At 39.3% G+C, this 19,425-nt stretch overlaps 1 protein-coding gene across 2 annotated transcripts in view; it reads right to left on the reverse strand.

Annotated features, from left to right (window-relative positions):
• The window catches only part of itsn1 (intersectin 1 (SH3 domain protein)), a 63,023-nt gene that overhangs the window by 37,792 nt on the left and 5,806 nt on the right, over positions 1 to 19,425 (reverse strand). For both annotated transcript variants that reach the window (XM_053477082.1, XM_053477081.1), the window contains exons 2-9: positions 7,133 to 7,193; positions 6,894 to 6,989; positions 3,228 to 3,291; positions 2,827 to 2,987; positions 1,086 to 1,274; positions 900 to 978; positions 613 to 722; positions 289 to 352 (exon numbers count right to left, since the gene is read on the reverse strand). In XM_053477082.1, the coding sequence (XP_053333057.1) occupies positions 289 to 352; positions 613 to 722; positions 900 to 978; positions 1,086 to 1,274; positions 2,827 to 2,987; positions 3,228 to 3,291; positions 6,894 to 6,989; positions 7,133 to 7,160 (791 nt within the window). In that variant the 5' untranslated portion in view covers positions 7,161 to 7,193. The remainder of the gene's footprint in view (positions 1 to 288; positions 353 to 612; positions 723 to 899; positions 979 to 1,085; positions 1,275 to 2,826; positions 2,988 to 3,227; positions 3,292 to 6,893; positions 6,990 to 7,132; positions 7,194 to 19,425) is intronic.

A 19,425-nucleotide genomic window follows, 5' to 3' on the forward strand; every position in this document is an offset into this window, starting at 1 on the left:
ATTAAAAAAAAAAAAAAAAAAAAAAAAAAAAAAAGAGTTGTGGAGTCCATTATGCCGGAGGAATTGCAGAACTATCAACATTTAGACACAAGCAGGACGCGGTAATTTACATTCGCACTCGGGACTTTGGCTGACATTAAAAGTCTGGTGCTAAGTTGTTTAGCTATTAGCTGCCAATTAGATTGCTAACTTCAGTTCTAATGGTTAACAGTCTACTTTATACAGTGTGTAGCGCTTGAAATCATTCTGAGAAAGGCAGAAGAACGCAGTGAATGAACTCCCACTCACCAAATGGTAGCCAGCTGGGCCTGTGGCAGACTGGACTGCATGAGAATAGTTCTAGCTTGTGGTCCTGAGAAAAGAAAGACAGAAAAAAAAAAGAGACAGAGGAATGAAACGAGAGCTTGACAGTGCTGACTCTGGTGTCTTTCAAGATCCTATCCGCTTCACTGATTCGTCAGGAGTGTGGGAGTTGAAGCACTTTAAATTACACGCACAGCAGAGAGACTGAACTTAACCTGAGCCTGCCAAAAGGAAAAGTCACAGCTCTGCAAACATCAACGGAATATTTTAAACCAAATATGAAAAAAAAAAAAACTTGACATGTGGTACCTGTAAGGTGGCCGCTCATCATCTTATCGTGACTGTTGAAGAGTTGTCGATACTTGAGACGTGATGACTGTGGCACGGCCCAGTCGGTGGGTACAGGGGCCGCAGGAGCACTAAGAAAAAAGAAAAAAGAAAAAAAAAAAAGAGTGTTTTAAGGATGTCTGCTGCAAATGTCTCTCTGTCTGTCTCTCTGTCTGTCTCTCTGTCTGTCTCTCTGTCTGTCTCTCTGTCTGTCTCTCTGTCTGTCTCTCTGTCTGTCTCTCTGTCTGTGTGTGTTTACCAATGCTCACCTGGGTGTCTCGAAAGACTGGCCTTTGGGAAGTTTGACACTGGAGCGATTGAAAGAAGAGCTTTTGTTGACAGATGTAGCTGAAAGACAAGCGAAAAACAGAAATGTACAGTAAGAGGAATACTCCATCTAAAAACTTATTTTTATTTTTAATATTGCTCATAACCGGATCAGCAGCCTCTCTTACCTGGGTGCGTAAAGCCTGATATGGGCTGCATCATCGAAGGGGCTCCATTGGCCATAGGAGGTACAGGAGGAGTCACAGATGACACCAGTGGGGGCGACATGCCCATCCCGGGTACCCCGGGAGGAAGAGGTGGGAGGGGCATGGGTGGCACTGCTGGTAAACCCGTCATGGGGCCCATACTGGGCATTCCTAGGGACAGTCCACAGATAAGTCTCAGTCTGATTGTTATCATCACTACATGAGTGATGATGATCAGAAGGGTCAGATTATTGGCCTGCACCGAGCACCGAAAACAATTAGGGAGATTTTAAATTACAGTTAAACCTTGGATTGCGAGCATAATTCGTTTTGGAAGCGTGCTATCTAGTGCATCAAAACACTCATATATCGAAGCAAATTTCCCCCATAAGAAATAACGGAAACCGAGATGATTCGTTCCACAACCGAAACATATCAATGTAAAAATGATTAATACAAAAACAAATTAACATGCACTTTACCTCTGAAAAAAATCGTAGCTGGTGTGACGGAGATGAGTAGGAGGGGGGTTATTATGTAGGAATACTTTCTCACACACACACACACACACACCGCAATAACCAGAACAACTTCAAGACATTGCTTGTTTATCAAGTTCAAATTTGTTTAAATTTTTTTGCTCGTCTTGCAAAACATTTGCAATCCAAGATTTTACTGTACAGAAATTTGGTTAACAACTGACCAATCCATTATTAAAAACCTGCAAGGACCGAGCTGAATCTTTATTCAACCTTTATCGTTTAAAATTAGAAAAAGATTATTAATAGAAATCACTTATTTACAGACGCTGATGGTGGAAAAAAAGTAGAAAATACAGCTATGTTTAATTGTTAAAATAAGAGAATTTCCACATGCACAACTTACAAGATTAAACAGCTGTGTGTCTATGAGAAAACCCCTTGATAAAGAGACTAGTCAGGGACTAAAACAATTAAATTTGTTCGGGATAATAAAGATTAGACTTTGGAGCGATGCAAAAAATGGTCATGTGGTCTGATGAGTCCAGATTGATCCTATTCCAGATTTGATGGAATGTGCGTCAAGGTAAGAAGAGCACATGACGCGACGCACAGGGTACATTGCATAGTGGCCAGTGTACAAGACTCTGGAGACAGTGTCATGGTCTGGAGTTTGATTCAGTCGCTCAGGTCTAGCAATAAAATGGCACATAAAAGTCAGCTGATGACCTGAATCACCAGGTTATCACATTCATGGATTTTTTTTCTTCTTCACTGATTGCATAGACATATTTCAGACAGGATTAAAACTGTGAAAGAGTGTTTCTGGGAGGAATTATTTTCACACATGAAACTAGCCACCACATTGTGTGTCGTAATCAAAGTATATTATATACAGTTCTGTCAGTAAAACATAACAGCTCTTTTCTTATAAAACTGAACAAATCTGTCTAAAACTTTTATAACTCTTTATTGCTCTTTATAGAAGTTTCTTTTATGCAGAAATGTTTTCAAAAGCATCTTTTGCTTATGCCATATTTTTTGCACAGTTTTATAAGAAAACAGCTGTTAGGTTTTACTGAGCTTGCTGGAGAATATGAGTTCTTCTGGTAACTTTGTCACACTCGCTCCTTTCTAGTTTTCATACAGCACCTCAAAATAAATCATGCATAGGGTATCACGAGTCAAGTTAAATTATTCATCCGTTAAGGTGATGATGACTCATCTCTTTAGCGAGCTGTTACCGAAAGGAGCTGGAGGAGGTAAAGAGAGGGGCGGCTGCTTCATGGAAGGGGGCAGGGCCGGGGGGAGCGGGTGGCCCTGCAGCTTCAGCTTGATGAGCTTCATAGCGATGGAGAACTCGTGCATGTCCATTTTGCCGTCGTTGTTCATATCGGCCAGAGCCCTAAGGTACAGAGAATCGTTCAGGAAAACTGGCTTATATTTATTTATTAAATAAACTTATAAATAAACAGCAAAGGTAGAGAGAAGATGTGCAGATTGTTGACTGGATCAGAATTTTTTATCCTTAAAAAAAAAAACAAGACTAAGAGTCAAGTATTAAAAAACAAAATGGGTTTTAACATGATTTAGTTTGATGACTGTAAAAATTAAATAAAAAATGGCTGCCTGAAGACCCTCTTACCATATCTGTGCCAGAACAGGGGCAGGCAAGCCTGACTGCAGGAAAAAGTTCTTGGCCTGGTCACCTAAAAAGAAAAAATAAATAAATAAATTAACGCAGAAAGCGAAGCTGTATGTGGTACTAAGGTCAGAACAATATAAGCATGTGACGTGACCAAAATTGCCCTTACAGCTTTTCAGTCGGTGTAAAGTGTGGAAAGTTTACAGTACATATAAACCACACGCAGTTTCTACATTGATATAAAATGCTCTGGCATCACAAGCGAGCTATGAATCCAGTTATCCACCCACCAGGGCTTGTGTAACCGCACAGGCCTGGTTCATTTCAACTGCGTAATTCATGCGAGGTCTTGGTCTTTTTCCACCAGACGTGAGAAACCGTATCAGACTTCCAAAAAAGATGAGTCAAAGTTCCTCTGAAACTCTAAAGAATTTCTTTGAGACTTTGAGGTTTACAGTGTGGGTAAAAATTGTTTCTGTCATTGTAGGAAAAGTGTGAGCAATGCTGTTGTTGCTGGAATATATTAAGATGAGCGGTTCTTAATTTCATAACACAGATGATCTGAAAGTAAATAAAAGGGGGAAAAAATATCAAACAGGAAAATTCATCGTTTAAAATAGGCAGATTTTCCGTCTCGAGTCTGGAACTCATCTTCTACAATAATTTGTTGCATTTGTGTTAAGCATTGATTAATACACTGGTTGTGTGTGTGTATGTATGAGCGAAGGGTTGTGACACACAGACAGACAAACTCTCCATCACGCTGCAACAGGATGTGTCCTCGACTACTCCGTCTGTCTGCTCTTTCGCGTACGAGTGCACAGAGAGCGCCTTTATACCCTTGAGAGCTAAAAACAGACTCTCCCCTCTCTCGGTGTGGCTGATTGTGGGCCGGCAGCCATACAGCTCCTCTCCAGCCAACACAAGGATGATTTGTCCTGTCCTGGGGATCACCGACCGGTCAACAACCTCTACTTCAGCCTGGAAATCTGCGCACTTAGCAGCGCTTACTCCGATCGACTAACATCATATAACATGAGACTCGACCTAATTACAGTTTGGCTTGGCGTTTAATTAGATAAAAGTGATTTGCCAAAGGGAGCCAGTTATTGAACCATAAAATTGGTAAGGAATAATTAGTTAAAGTGGAATTTCATTAAATAATGACTAAACTCTTGTAGATTAATAAGCGAAAAAATATAACAGACACTTTAAGACACCGTAACCTGTAAATTAAAGTGGAGCTGTTAAAAAAAGACTGTTGACTGTTTATAAGTTTAATAGCCATCTACTGGCTGTCAGGTGATGGATGCATTTACCATTTTAAAAACAAATCCGACCAATCCCCATGTGATAAGCTTTTTCTGTCGCCTTTTATGGTTAAATGATAGAGATTCAGGTCATTTCTGGGCTGGAAAAATAAATAAGTCCGAAATAGAAGTTAGCCTCATATACTGCAAGGGAACCATAAAAATGATTTACAGGCTCCCAACCCCAACCGTGAGCGTCTGTGAGCTCATGCATGTAAAAGAGTGAGTATAGTGCTTTCTTCTGAATGTGTTACCCCAGGCAGTGGTGCAGCATGAAGCAGCAGTTTGAAAGAGGCAGACTTCTAGGGTGATACTGCAGATACTAAAGGTGAAAAAATATTACATAATTAAAAATTTCTTTGATTACGGTGTGTGAAAATTATTCCTTATTTTACCTGACCCATTCTTTTACCATTTTTTTTTTTAGTCCTGTGCCATCAGGGAAGAAAAACTCTACTGATGTAATGATGACAACTTTATTTTATCACTTTGCTGATGCTAGACCTGACCAACTTAAACCCCAGACCCAGATCAATCTAGACTCATCAAACCACATGACCTTTTTTCCATTGCTCCAAAGTCCAATCTTTTTATGCTCATTAGCAAATTAAAAGGTTAGACTTATTAACAAGTGGTTTTCTTATGGCCACACAGTTGTTTAGTCCCAATCCCGTGGATTCTTGTTGCACCGTGACATTAGAAATGTTTTTACTTTTACACCGTGATTCCTATGACATAACTTCATTAAGAGTTTAAATGATGATCATTCAATGCTATTCATTTCTTTAATGAAGTGGATAGTTCAGCATCGTCCTTCTAGATTTTAATGAATTTTCCGAGTACTACCCAATTCCAGTAAATTTTTTGATGCAACCCTATAATTTGACCTTACTGAAACAGGAACTTTATTTGACCTGACTGTGTATTTATGTCTTGAATCTACAACACAACAATAAAAGTACAGTTGAAATTTTAAAATGTTCCCCCACTGGTTGAAAACCTGGAATGATTGCCAACTATCATTGATTATACACTGAAGGGCAAATCAGATTAATTCCAATATCAATCTGCATTGTTCACCCAGAGCAGTCTCTTAAACACGCTCTTAAACTTGTCTTCCAGTAACTTCACCAGTGACCACTTACACAAAACTAAAGTGTAGCCTGAATTTGCATATGGCTTTACATAACGTTTTTGCAAATTTGGGAAAACGTGAGGTGTATGCTTGTACTTAAGAAATAAAGGTAACCTGACCCAAAAGACTGTGTTCCTTATAAAACCAGTGGACTAAGTGGATTTGCTGATCCCAGAATATAACACACACTCCCAGTCAAAGGTTTGGAGACACTTTCTAACTCCATGATCTTTCTTTCTACACTGTAAAACAATGCTGAAGAAGTCCGAAATACACAATAATCTCCTTTGAACAGTTAATATTGAGATGTACCTGCTACTTATGCTCTGTAAAGCCTTTATACAACTCTAATCTGAGGCGCTGGTTGTTAATTGGTGATTTTTGAGGCTGGTAACTCTAAATGAACTTCTCTTCGGCAGCAGAGGTACGTTTTGGTCTTCATCATGTTGCGTGATGGGTTTTACAAATGCACTTGACAAGACTGTTCTTGCAAGATCTGTTCCAGAACAGCTGACCTTCGTGTCTTAATATAACAACTGACAGTTATTGTTGTTGTTACTTAATTACCTAATGCCATATGTGTTATTTCATAGTGTTGAGATAACTGGTATTGTTCTAGAATATAGCAAACATATGTAAACTTTTACTGATACTGTAAGCTAGGAAGGCGTGTCTTCGCCAGGATGGTGAAATGTTTTTTTTTCCATTCAGAATAAGAAATGCGATGAAATTTGTTCTAAGGAAATACTTCATGATGAACTCTTTTGACCTTTTAGAACAAATGGACTTGTTTCTGCTTCTTTTTCTTTACTTGTTTACATCGATGCGCTTTTACTCGATAAGGCTTTCACAGTCCCGACTGAAGACAGATTTTTGTAACATTTGAGCGAGGTTTTACGAGTCACTGTTTCACAGAACGTGAACGTTCAAATGTTTTCATGCGTTAAAATCATGGGAGATTCACAGTTTCTGGCGCAGACGAGATTACATTTACTTATTTAACACTTTTGACCTGTACTCCATTAGATTATAAACTCTACACAGCTGCTTTTGAGTGAATGGAGAGAACAAACAACGATTGCTGCACCACTTATTCAGTAAAAACAAAAAAAGAAATTAAACTAATTCACACTGAGCCTGAAGGACTAATATAGGTGCTTTTGATTACGCACTGCAAATTATTAAGTGCATGTGTATATATACCAGTGTGTGAGTACAGACCTGTGATGAAGCCAGCAGGCGTGGGGGTCAGGCTGTGGAACTGTTGATCATGTTTGGCTCTCTCGTCCACAGAGATAACCCACGTGTCCAGCCCCCCTACACACACACACACAGAGAAAAAGACGCACACAGAGATGCTCTTTAGCCGAACTTAGCTTAAGGATACGTATGCGATCATACACACTCTCTCTCTCAAAACATGCCCACCCAGAACGATGTGCGGGTATAACAACACTCACCTCCAAAGGGCGTGGGAAACTGAGCCATGATTCAGTCAGTTAGCTGCACCCTGTCACACTCCTGTAACACACACACACAGAACCAGAAATATTACCATAATTATTTCAGCATCTGTTCCTCCTGTAGAACAAGGACACAGGGTGACTTTGCTACATGTGAAACGAACAAACGAACAAACACCACGCAAATCCGGTCTTGGCCTATAAGTGGCGTTTACAGTTACAGCTTAAACATTTTACTTTATGCTTCCTGCTGTCTCAAAGTCTGTGTGTGTGTGTGTGTGTGTGTGTGTGTGTGTGTGTGTGTGTGTGTGTTTAGGGTCAAATAAATTACCTGTAAACTGTTCGAGACAAGACAAGTCATAGGAATTTCATCAGCAGACATCATGCATGGGAACACAGACGGATACTCATTGAAGATGGATTAAAAATCTTTTACGCACATGCCTCTCAGCATCATCGATTTCAATATACGAGTCAAAAATTATCCGCACTCTGGCTGCAGAAGTTATATATGTGCTCCAATCAGAAAGGACGAATCGGTCATTTTTTTCCAAAATTAATTTCTTTGCTTTTCAATCGGTCAACGAGCTTTAATATAGCGAGAGAAAACGACAGAAAGTTTTAGTAAAGACTTATGCCTGAGATGTAGATTTTGAAACTTTTAGTTCTGAAAGTTTAGTTGCACACCTTAGTGTTTTTGTATAATTATTTGTTTTAATGTGTGCCTAAGTTTTTTTTAAACCTTAAAGTCATTGGCACTGTAATGCACCTAATTCATCTTAGTCATTTCAAGCTATTCCTCGTATTGTGAATATTGACAATGTTTATTTTTGATAAAATGCTGTATGCATTAAAAAAATAAATGTAGATTTAAAAAAAACAAAAAAAACAATTAATCTTTGTTTCTTATATTTTCCATTGCTGTTTAATTAAGCAAAAGTACATTTTATCCAATTACTCGATTAAATCTTTGGTAGAGCACTCGATTACTAAAATATTTGATAGCTACAGCCCAACTCTCAGTCTCGTCACCAGTAATGTTTCTCTTTAAGGAACGTTTACCTCTGTTAGAGTATCAGGCCTAATTTCATTTGCTGATATCCAAACGCTTCTGTTTATGCTCTTCTGTGAGTTGTTTCAGCACCAGGTACACCCTCAAACCACGAAAAAAAATAAATAAATAAAAAATCATCACTGCACGCTAATCTTTTTCCATGCAAACCACAAGTGGGGCATAAATATTTTGCTCGCACCGCAGTTACAAATCAACTGATGTAACATGTTCACACCTGCACAGCAGTGACTAGGGAGACAGGGGCCTTGAACAGAAAGTGCTGATGAGAGAGAAGTTTTAATATAAACAGAGTGCGGACTCATCCACGTATTAATATTTCTAAAATATATTCACCAAAATCTCAAATTTTCACATTTCAATCTGATTAAAAAAATCCATTCTGGACTTGTAAAGAGTGAGTGTGTCTCACTCTACAGCAGCGGCTCCTTGTGCAGGCAAATGTATTGAGATTTTGGATTCGCCTCTTCCTACAGTCAGTTCCTTTTTTTTGCATGGCTGAGTTCTAAGCCCTTAAAACTGAAATAGTGAAAATGGCAGTTGAAAAGTTTAAATATTTAAAATTAAAATTTTAAAAAGTTTAAAGTTCTGAAAATTAACTGCCATTATTAACTGCCATTATTTTAAAATTGAACTTAGGAGAAGAAAAAATATATATGGCGCACGGAAAATGAAAATATAACGCATGTCTGGGAAAATATAGATATTCAGGAATGATGGGGACGAAAAGCAGATAGCGCTACTCGGGGTGCGTTTATTTATTTATTTATATGTAATGACAGACTCACCATCTGACGCCAATAAACACTATAGATGGTGATGAAGTCCCTCAGACCTGACCTCCATTGAATACATCATTATTACAGGCGGGATTTGCTGTACATCACTATCACTATTGGCTCATCTGTGTAATGGTGTAATATTTATTCGTTCAGCGTTTTGTGTTCGAGTGTGAACTGATTGGGACACCTGTGAGAGTTGAGTGCAAGTGTAAGAAATCCTTTCGCAACATGGTGGTGGTGCTTCCTGTACTTATAATAAAAGAACAGAGAGGGAAAAAAACAAGGAGGACAAAGAGACAAAAGTAAATAAAAGGAGAACAGCAGGAGAGAATCTAGACAACAGAGAGCCACAGTCTGTTAGCGGTTTTCTCCCAGCTGTGTAAACGCAGCCACAGTACATATGCACATCCACCCAGTGTTACTCAGACTCACATTCCCTCTCGCTCGGTTTCTCTCTCTCTCTCTCTAACACACACACACACACACACACACACACACACACACACACCTCGAGGCATACAGACCAAAATATTCCAATCAGTGCCAGATGCTCTCCCACTCTCCCTCCTTTCTCTATTCCTCTCCCTATTATCCAGCAGCGCCCTGTGCTAAAACAGAAGAATGCACGCTCTAAACCTGTCCTTATTCCTTCAGATTTGAATCGCCAGTGCGGGTGTTTCTTTCCCAGCATGCAACGATCACGCGGCTGAACTGCTGACACAGCGAGAACACTCGATTACGCTGAGGAACATGCAGCAGTCGAAACAACATGAAATGTGTTCGCTTTGCACAAACGCTCAGCGTTGCTCCATACCGAGTCACGCCCGTCGTAACGCTCGCTCTGAGTCATCTTGATGAGCCGTTACAGATCCGCTCAGCAAAAAAAGAAAAAAAAACCAAAAAAAAAAAACCATAGTGGCTGGCTGTATAAAACACTTCGAGTGCAACTTTCTCTTCCTTAAAGTTGAAGTAAAAACCTGAAGTGGCACTTGGTGTCAAATAAATCCTCACATTCTGTCCTTAAGTATCACTTTGCCCTTTGGTAACATCACCACAGTGTGTAAAATATCTTAACACTCAGCTCTCTTAGGAGGTTAAAAAGAAAAAGCAGGTTGAGATTGCCCTGCTGGCTAAAAATCTGGGGGGGCGGGGTGGTATGGGACAGTACAGTGGAACCTTGAAATACAAGCATAATTCATTCCGGAAGCAGGCTCGTAAACCAAATAAAATTTTCATGTTTTTCTAATAAAAAAATAATGGAAAATCAAATTATTCATTCCACAGTCCAAAAAACAAATACATAGAAATAATTAATACAAAATATAAAGTAAAAATAAAACAAATTAACCTGCACTTTACCTTTTAAAAAAAAGTAAAAATAAATCCCGACAGATAGGTGTTTCCGTTTATGCACGCGTTTGGGCGCTGTGTATGTGTGTGTAAAGCCAAAGTAAGTAGCCCCTCTCCTTGCACCTTCTCGTCTTACACAGTTCCCCTTCGTCCACTCTTTTCACACACGTGAACACATGCACAGCGGAAACACTGTTTTAACGGAAAAATAAACAAGAAATTTCTCTAATGACACTCGACTGAGCAACACACTAACGGAATCACTGCTGTAAAGTAAAAATAAAAGAAATTTACCTGCACTTTACCTTTGAAAAGAATCGCACCAGTGTGTGTATGTCTGTGAAGGTGAAAGTAGGAGGGGTCTGTGTGTGTGTATGTGTGTGTGTGTGTGTGTGTGGGGCATGGTGTCCAATGATGCACACACACAGACACATAGAGCAGGCTAATACAGAGAGAAAATGAATTTTTAATCTCTCTAATGAGACTTGCTTTTGCTTTACACGCGCGCTGTACTCACATGCATACAGACACAAAATAAAATATGTTTTACGCGCACACACGTGGTCACAGTGTTATAGTAAACAATACACGCGTGCACAGATGTTGATTATACCAGTAAGAGACGCGCAACCCAGCGTAAAAGAGAGAAAAACCATTGGCTCAGTTGTGGTCACGTGACGCTCAGCGTCAAAACAAGAAGCGTGTGCGTGATGCATGGTACTCGGTACTAGTAGACCAAGACATATTCGTTTTCCAAGTCAAGATTTATTACAAATCGGCATTACATGCAATCAGAAGTTTCACTGTCTTGTATTAATATGAGACTTTTAAAGCAAATAAACTACACATATATATATATGCATATGTGAGAAAATTTTTACTCCTCACTGTGAGGTGCTGAATATGGAGAGCTGTTTGATAGAGAGCTTAATGCAACACACAGAAAGCATTCTGTTGCACTGATTAAATACAGCTCTCTCTCTCTCTCTCTGTCTCCCTCACACACAGCTTTACCAAACACCGCAGTGTGAACAACACTGTCACAGGCTAAGCTGACCCTCGTCACGGCCTTGCTAATGGCTGTGTGTGTGTGTGTGCGTGAGCGTGTGTATTTACTTCGTCTTTGAGGGTCTGACCTACTTTTCTTTCCCCCTCCCATGTTGCAATTTTAATGAAGCTTTGTTAAGGAGAGGACTCTACCTCAGCGCACTAAAAGAAAATTTACTGCTCTCTGATCAGCAGTTAGAGCGAGACTAAACACTTTGCGCAACGTTGTATCTCGGTATCACACGTGGCTCGGCAGGAGGACACACCCTGCTGCGGAGCGGAGAACCATCGGATGATGATGTCATACATCTGCAATGCTGCCATTGGATAAGCAGGACTGTTTTACAACAGGATTAACACAGAATGACAAAGAACGGAAAACTGAGGCAGTCTTACCTTTCACCTTTCAGTTATCATTACACACTGTAGTACTGCATCTAAATGTGTGAGAGAGGTCACGCTATTGGGGAAGGAAGACAGCAACACTGGTCTTCAAAAAAAAAAAAAAAAAAGATCCACCATGTTTGGGTGGAGCATAAAGGACTAAATAGGCTGTGTTCACATTTCAAGCGACATTGTTCAATTCCGACCAAGATATTTGGTTCAATCAGTGCCATGGTTTTGTCCCACTTTTCATGTGTTTGGGTATACATAAACTTTGACAATGGAAAAAGACAGTGCAGCAGGAGTGAGTTTGCTTACATGTGACGAAACCAACAACGAGGAGATAAAAAGAAAAAAGGTGCATCATCTGTGGTGTGGAATTAGTTTGGGTATAAGAAAAGTAATACGAATGAGACGAACGTGATTTGCAAGGTATGCAAGTGCACCGTTTTAGCAAGCGGTGAAAACACGTTAAACCTTTTCTATCATCTGAAATCCAAGCATCCAAACAAATATGGCCAAAGTAAAAAAAAGACGGCAAACCTCAGCAATTCACAGTTTACATAAAATTACATTATTTTGTAATTGCTATATTGTGATATATATATCGTTATCGAGGTAAAACATTGCTTCTACCGTGATAGAAGATTTTGGTTATTTCGCAGAAAGACACAGTAAGTGACATCATATTGGGTGACATCACGCTCAAAAAGCACACAGGTTGTGTGGTGCTAGTGCAGATGCTTGGGCCTGCTTATCGTGGCTTGCAACTATATTGTTCAGATTGGATTTGTCTGTCATGACATGATTACAAGTGACTTTTATCTGACTCTAACGAAAATACATTGTATTTGTGTGACCGCTTATTCATTTCCTACAACGGATGTGATGTTAGCCTAGGTCACAATAGGAACGCTAGAAATTTTACATGCAACATAAATATATTAAAAAAAAAACCCACACCTACTTCATATTCGACAGTAATTGAACTTGACCATGCTGTTCTCCATATTCTCCATTTCCTGTGACAGCACGGAAACACAGCGCTTCTTTTAAGTAGGAAAATCAATGATGAGACCAGACAGGAGATGAAGTTCTGCATCCGACTAGAGTTTGAAATGTATAATTCACCCCCCAAAAAAAGGAGTAAACAACGAACATTTAGTCCTCAGCATCCTCCAATTTGGGAACTCGGGGCATTCTGCTCTATATTTTGTACCATTAAATTAAAATCACACTGTACAGTATATACAGATCCATCATATAAACAAGACATACTGTGCTTGTCAAATCTGGGCGTATTCACATTAGGCGCTACTGATTTAGATTGCTGCCCACTCATACACTCTCAGATACAGCAGGAACAAGGAAGTTAACCTTCGTGCTAAGCCTAATATTATTGATATTTTGGAAACAAAGTCAAGAGTAATGCTCTGACGTATCTTCCTACATCATCAGCTATGGCTGTGTGGGTCAGAGACACACAGATTTCAAATGAGACAGACAGCACTGATGAGATCACATCTAAACAGCGATCTACTTCATTTCTCAGGTGCTTCCATATCTGATTCAACCTGTATCCAAAAGTGTTTCTGAGCGCCGAATGATTGTGTTCTCACTGAACAAAATCAACCAGACTTTGAGAAACAATCCAGAGACCCTAATGTTTTAAGGTTTGGAGGAGTTTAGCATACATCACTCATTATATTTAGCTTAATGATAAATAAATATATATATATATATATATATATATATATATATATATACATACATTATATATATATATATATTTATTTATCATTAAGCTAAATATAATATATATATATATATATATATATATTTATTTATCATTAAGCTAAATATAATGAGTGATGTATGCTAAACTCCTCCAATATATATATATATATATATATATATATATATATATATATATATATATATATAAAAAACTTTAAGCTTTTGAGATAATGTAGTAAGGGTTGGCAGGTCTGTTGAATAAGACATTAAAGAAAGGGTCTTAGTTTGCTAAGACAGCCGGTCCTCCATGTTTACACGGATGTTGCCGAGGGCGTGGGACAGCACTGCTCTAATTTCCAGCATCTTTAGGGGCTGTTGTGCTCTAATTGAAGTACAGGGAGTTTTCCCAAAGAGAGGATATTAAGCAGCCCCCCCCCCTTCATCTTCCTTAAAATGAAACATAAAAGATTGGAACTGTCTAACCAGCAGGAGATAATTATGCAGCTGGAAGTCACAGCCAGACATGATCGCTAATTTATTGGCGTTTTGACTTCTTTCATGTTGAGATTCATCACCTACAGCCACATTCTCTGCACATAGAAACACACAAACACATGTACACACAGACACTTTTGAAGGTAAGGAGTGGAATAATTAGGTGGGAAGTGTAAAACCACATTAAAAAGGGGGGCGTCTGAAGCAATGAGACACAAATAATTTTATTTTTTTTAAACTTGTACTGGTTTTACCTCCCTTATGATTCTTCTATCAAAATAATTCAACTGATACTTTAGGCCAAGGTTAAAAACCCTTAGTAAGAATTGCAGGTGGTGTAAATGTAGGTACCATCATGACAGTAGTATAACCGGAGAATGATAACTGTAACATCACCCACAAGCAGCATATAAATAAAGAACAGCAGCAGGCCTAACACCCAGCCTTGAGGAACTAACAAGCTACTATTACTGCTAGTGCTGTGGACTAAAGATACTTCTGTCTGTACATAAGATAATAATTCAGCAAACACCACTTGCTAAGAGACAGGAAGGGTGTATATCAAGACACACAGCAGAGCAGAGATCAAGAATGAGGATAAGGTTTAGGGTGCAAACAGCTGTCGGTTCTAAACAGTCTTGACATTCTTGTATCCGTGGTCATAATTAGAACAGATTAGACCATTGAACGTGTTTTGTGAGGCGTTTAATCCAGGCACATGATGAACGCTTTCTCTTTGCTGCTCATGTAGCTTAAATATGAGGAGCAGTGATTAAACGTTAGCAGCATGTTAATACTTATAAGCCGACACTATTCGGCAGTACATGTACGCTGCACTCTCAGAGTTCTTACTTGCTGTTTGATGAGCGCTATTTTTAGCTTAATAATGGTGCAGCAGAGGGTCAGACAGTATAAGGCTGTAACTACCCTATCACTTTAGTAAGTTTTTTTACATAGAACGTCTGGCACGAACGCTCAGATAACAGCAGCTTGCCTCACGGGTCCTGATTGATCAGCGGTACACATCTCTAACAGCTGACGTTAGGAATTCGTTCTTCATCTGTGTAGTCCTAGTGATTCTGTGCTTTCTTAACTCAGCTTCCTGTTCTTAGCTGACAGAAGTGAAAGTCTTGTAGTCAATCCACCCTAAAAGACTGACTGATACGCTGTTCACTCAGACTGAAAGGCTGCTTTCCTGTCATCTTGAAACAGTCTGGATATTCTCCGTGAATCATTCCCATGAATAGATCATTTAAATCATTTTCGTATTACGCATGATTAATTAGTACCTTGCCCAGGAATTATTGCTACCCCCTCCTCATTCCCCCATTATGTTTCCCCGGGTACGATTGCGTATATAAATCTCCAATACAGGAGGTGACAAGTATGCACCTACTTGGTTTGCGAGTCAGCTCTAAACACAAGAGAAGAAGAGAACAAGGAAGTTAACCCTCGCGCTTTGCGTAATATTTTTGAAAATGTCAAGAGTAACATGCTGGCATGCCTTCCTACTTTATCAGCTACGACTGTGATTGTCAGAAGATGAGAACAGATTTTGAAGGTGAGAAAGGAGACTGACAGCAATGATGATGTCACGTCTAAACAGCTATCTACTTTCATTCTCAAGTACAACTGCTTTACATATCTGATTTGATCTGTTCCCGAGCACGCTGTAATGTGCCCGAGACCCCCTTTTCCAGCAGGCACGGTTCCCTAGCGTGTAATGTTTGTGTTCTCACTGATCGAAATAAAGCAGACTTGTGGTCAAGCATTCTTAGAAACAATCCTAGGACCCTAATGTTAAAACACGCTTAAACTCCACATCTAAAGCTGAGCAAGAATGACATGGTGACCTTGAGCAATTAGCATTCGATAAAAAACTCTCTCTCATTCTGGAGATGGTCTAGCATATTGTGGAGGCACCCAACACAGGGGTGTTGTAAATGCAATACTAGAGAGAACAGCTGTTACACACTCACACACATAATGTCAATTCCCGATACCTAAATATTATCACCATACCTAATTTCTATTCCAATTCTGTTAAAATTATGATTTTGTAAATATCACGATTTGTTACAAAAAATTGTAAGAAAGAATTCTACCAAAACAGGATGGTGTGCTGCCTTCCGATTAGGGTTGGGTATCGGTTTTTTTTTCCCTGATACCGGTGCCAAATCGATACTTTTAAAACGGTACCGGTGCCAAAACGGTGCCTGAACCGATACTTCACAAAAGCCACAAAATGATGGTGGATGACTCAAGAATACATTTTTATTGAACAAAAAACTGAAAGCTTAAAATTGAACAATATATTAAAAGTTTAAAGAATGCAAGATTTGCATTTTGTAATTAATATTACATTAGCCTTCGACTAACCTGCAGAAAGGCTGCTGTCGTCATCTAATCGGTGGACTTCTTTTTGCTACGATTGGTATGACTGAGGCTGGGGTTCACCCACACCGATAGCGCCAGCAGCCTGTGTCTGCAGGCTGTCAAACACGGTGCATCTCACTGCTTTTAACTTTATTCCATGTGCCCTCAAATGTTTCATTAGATCTGACCTGTTTCCCCCTTTACACGCAACTGCTGTAAAACATTTGCGGTACGTCGAGGTGTCGGAATCCTTTTTTGTGAAATATGACCACACTTTTGACTGTTTTAGGCATTTTAACAAAAGTTTCATTTAACAAGCTAAGATAGCGGTAGACCACCTGCTGCCGTCAGAGCGAGTGTAACGTTAGTTGCTGCATTCACGCGCAACTCGGATGGTCTCTCATTTCCTGATAATTCGTGCTTTAATTTTTTTGTTTAATCTAATAAACTATTAATCGACAAAAAAATATAAATTCAGGGAACAAATATTTCAATCAACAGTTCAGGCATTTAAGTGGCACCGAAATGACGCACCGAAATTCGTGTTCTGTTTCAGTCCGGTACATACCAGTTATATAGGTACCAGTGCTAGGGCTGGGCGGTATACCTTTTCATACCGAATACCGGTGTTTAAAAAAAAAAAAAAAATTATTTTTCATATACCCCAGTACCGGTCAGTGTGTGCATAGAAAGCGTCGGGAACACAGAGCGGTGGAACGTCCCGCCGCGGGACATTGTTTGAGAGGACACTGCATGAGAGCGGTGGAAGCACGGCCTGTATGTGTTGAGCGGTGAACAGCATGGACGAAGAAAATGGTCACAGACAAAGAGGAACTTCTTCCGAAAAGAGGAGCCATGTCGGTTATGTGGAAATACTTCGGGTTTAAAAAATCTGACGTTGATCAAACAACCATCATATGTAAATGTTGTCGGGCTAAAGTTGTAGCTACAGGAGGCAACACAAGCAATTTGCTTCACTACCTCCGTCACAAACATGTCCTGGAATATGAAGAATAAAACTTAAGATCTGCAGAAACATAAGATCTCTTCCACATCTGCAGGTAATGATAAAGTTGGCACTGCAACACAAAACACGACTCAGACGTCACTCAAAGACGCGTTTAATAAGGGGACTGTCTACAAAAAGAAAAGCAAACGGTGGAACACTATTACCAACGCTATTACTTTCCACTTAGCTAAAGACATGGTACCGCTTAATACTCTTATAATATTAATACTGAAGTAATACAGTATTATTAATGTTTTACAAAGTGAAAAGTTTCACTCCTTTTGTATTTACCTGTTTCAGGTAATTTGCCTTAATGAAAGTCCAGTGGATAAAGTTTTAATTTTGCAGTTACAGGGGACATATTGTTTACATTGTAGCCAGCTTAAAGATGTTTTCAAGTTGCAAAACTTGCACAATAAAGTGTTGTGTATTTTGGCTGCAAGTCATGAATTCTGATTTCTTCACCTCATTACAATTATGAGTGCCACTGTCACCTCTTTGTGAACAGCAGCATATTGTGAAACCAATTAAACCTGGGTTAATACTAGTCCGGTCAATGTAAGCCAATATACTGCAAAAATTATTCTCTAATTTATTAGGAAATGGGGTTAACACCTAATCATGCATTGAAAAAAAAAAACCATTAAATACCGTGACATCGATATAATTTAAAAAAAATACTGTGATATAAATTTTTGGTCATACCGCCCAGCTGTAACCAGTGCCGTATTGGCACCGGTTTTCGGTACCCAACCCTACTTCCAATGTGTAAAAGCTTTAAATTGCACCACCTCTAGGAGTATAGAAGAACTGAACCATATTACCACCTCAAATGCAAATATATAAATTAAAAACTAAATTGTTTTTTTTTTCCTACTGTATCTCTACTCTCGACTGCACTTAAACCTCGTCCCCTAAAGCCATAAATGAAACATTCAATGGTTGTAGTGACCCCCTAGAGCTTGACTGAGTCAACTTCTGAATGGTTTAACTAGGATGAAAGTCTAATGCTATGGATTTTAGGAGGAAGTCACCAGATCTCAACGCGTGAACAGATTTTTGAGCAATATGTTAGAACTTAGACCACTGCCAATAAGAAAAACTTCTGAGAGAAGATCTTTTGAATAAACGACGTTATTTATTTGAGTCTGACGAAGCCTGGTGGGGTCACATGACCTCAGTTATATTATACTATATGGTCAAAATTGCCGGAACCTTAATGTGGGAAAATAGTACTGCTACAGAATAGGAAGACATTCTATTCAGCTGTGCGCTCCAACTTTGTGGAAGCATTTTAGGAAGACTCACATGTGGATGAGATTCTCAGATATCCACATACTTATGGTCATATATCAGGGCCACTGCACAAAGGCAGAATCAACACTTTTGCTATTTGCTTCCTCTGATATATAATCAGTATCACTTTCACTTCTTCAAGGGTTTAAATTCTTTCATAAGCACAGACGCCTCTCTCTTGCAGCAGCAATATAAACATTAACTATCTGTACTGTGTGAATGTCCTAATGAGGACATGAGTCTGCATGTGGACCACATTACAGCAAGGTTATGGTCACCACTGAATGCACACACACACACTTGAATGTGTGAGGATGAATGCAAGGTTGCGAGGGGCTGCGTACTGAAACTTGCAGCTTATTAAAAAAGCAAAAAGCAAATTTTTTTCTTTCTCAAACTGGTGCGCAAAGAGCAGAGATATTAGTCTGCTCTCTGGAAACGCTTTATTGGGAGGGTAAGTGAGCACTGAGGAACGAAGACAAAGACCCTGCCTCCCCACAAAAGCCCTGACATCCGTCCCACCTAAACAGAGCTGCTTTATCTGTTCCTCCAGACCACAGTAATGCTAAATATTGCCTGGGATGAGCAGGGGGTGGGAATGAGATGAGAACAGAACAAGACTGTAAGAGATAAGGACACAACAAAGACCCAGGACACTGAGCAAACCGCTTTCTGTGGTTACAATCTCAGAAGTCTCACCTTCGTGAAAAAAGATCTTTAATCTAACCGACTGTTTACGATG

Source organism: Clarias gariepinus, chromosome 18 (genome assembly GCF_024256425.1).
Source record: "Clarias gariepinus isolate MV-2021 ecotype Netherlands chromosome 18, CGAR_prim_01v2, whole genome shotgun sequence".
NCBI lineage: Eukaryota > Metazoa > Chordata > Actinopteri > Siluriformes > Clariidae > Clarias > Clarias gariepinus.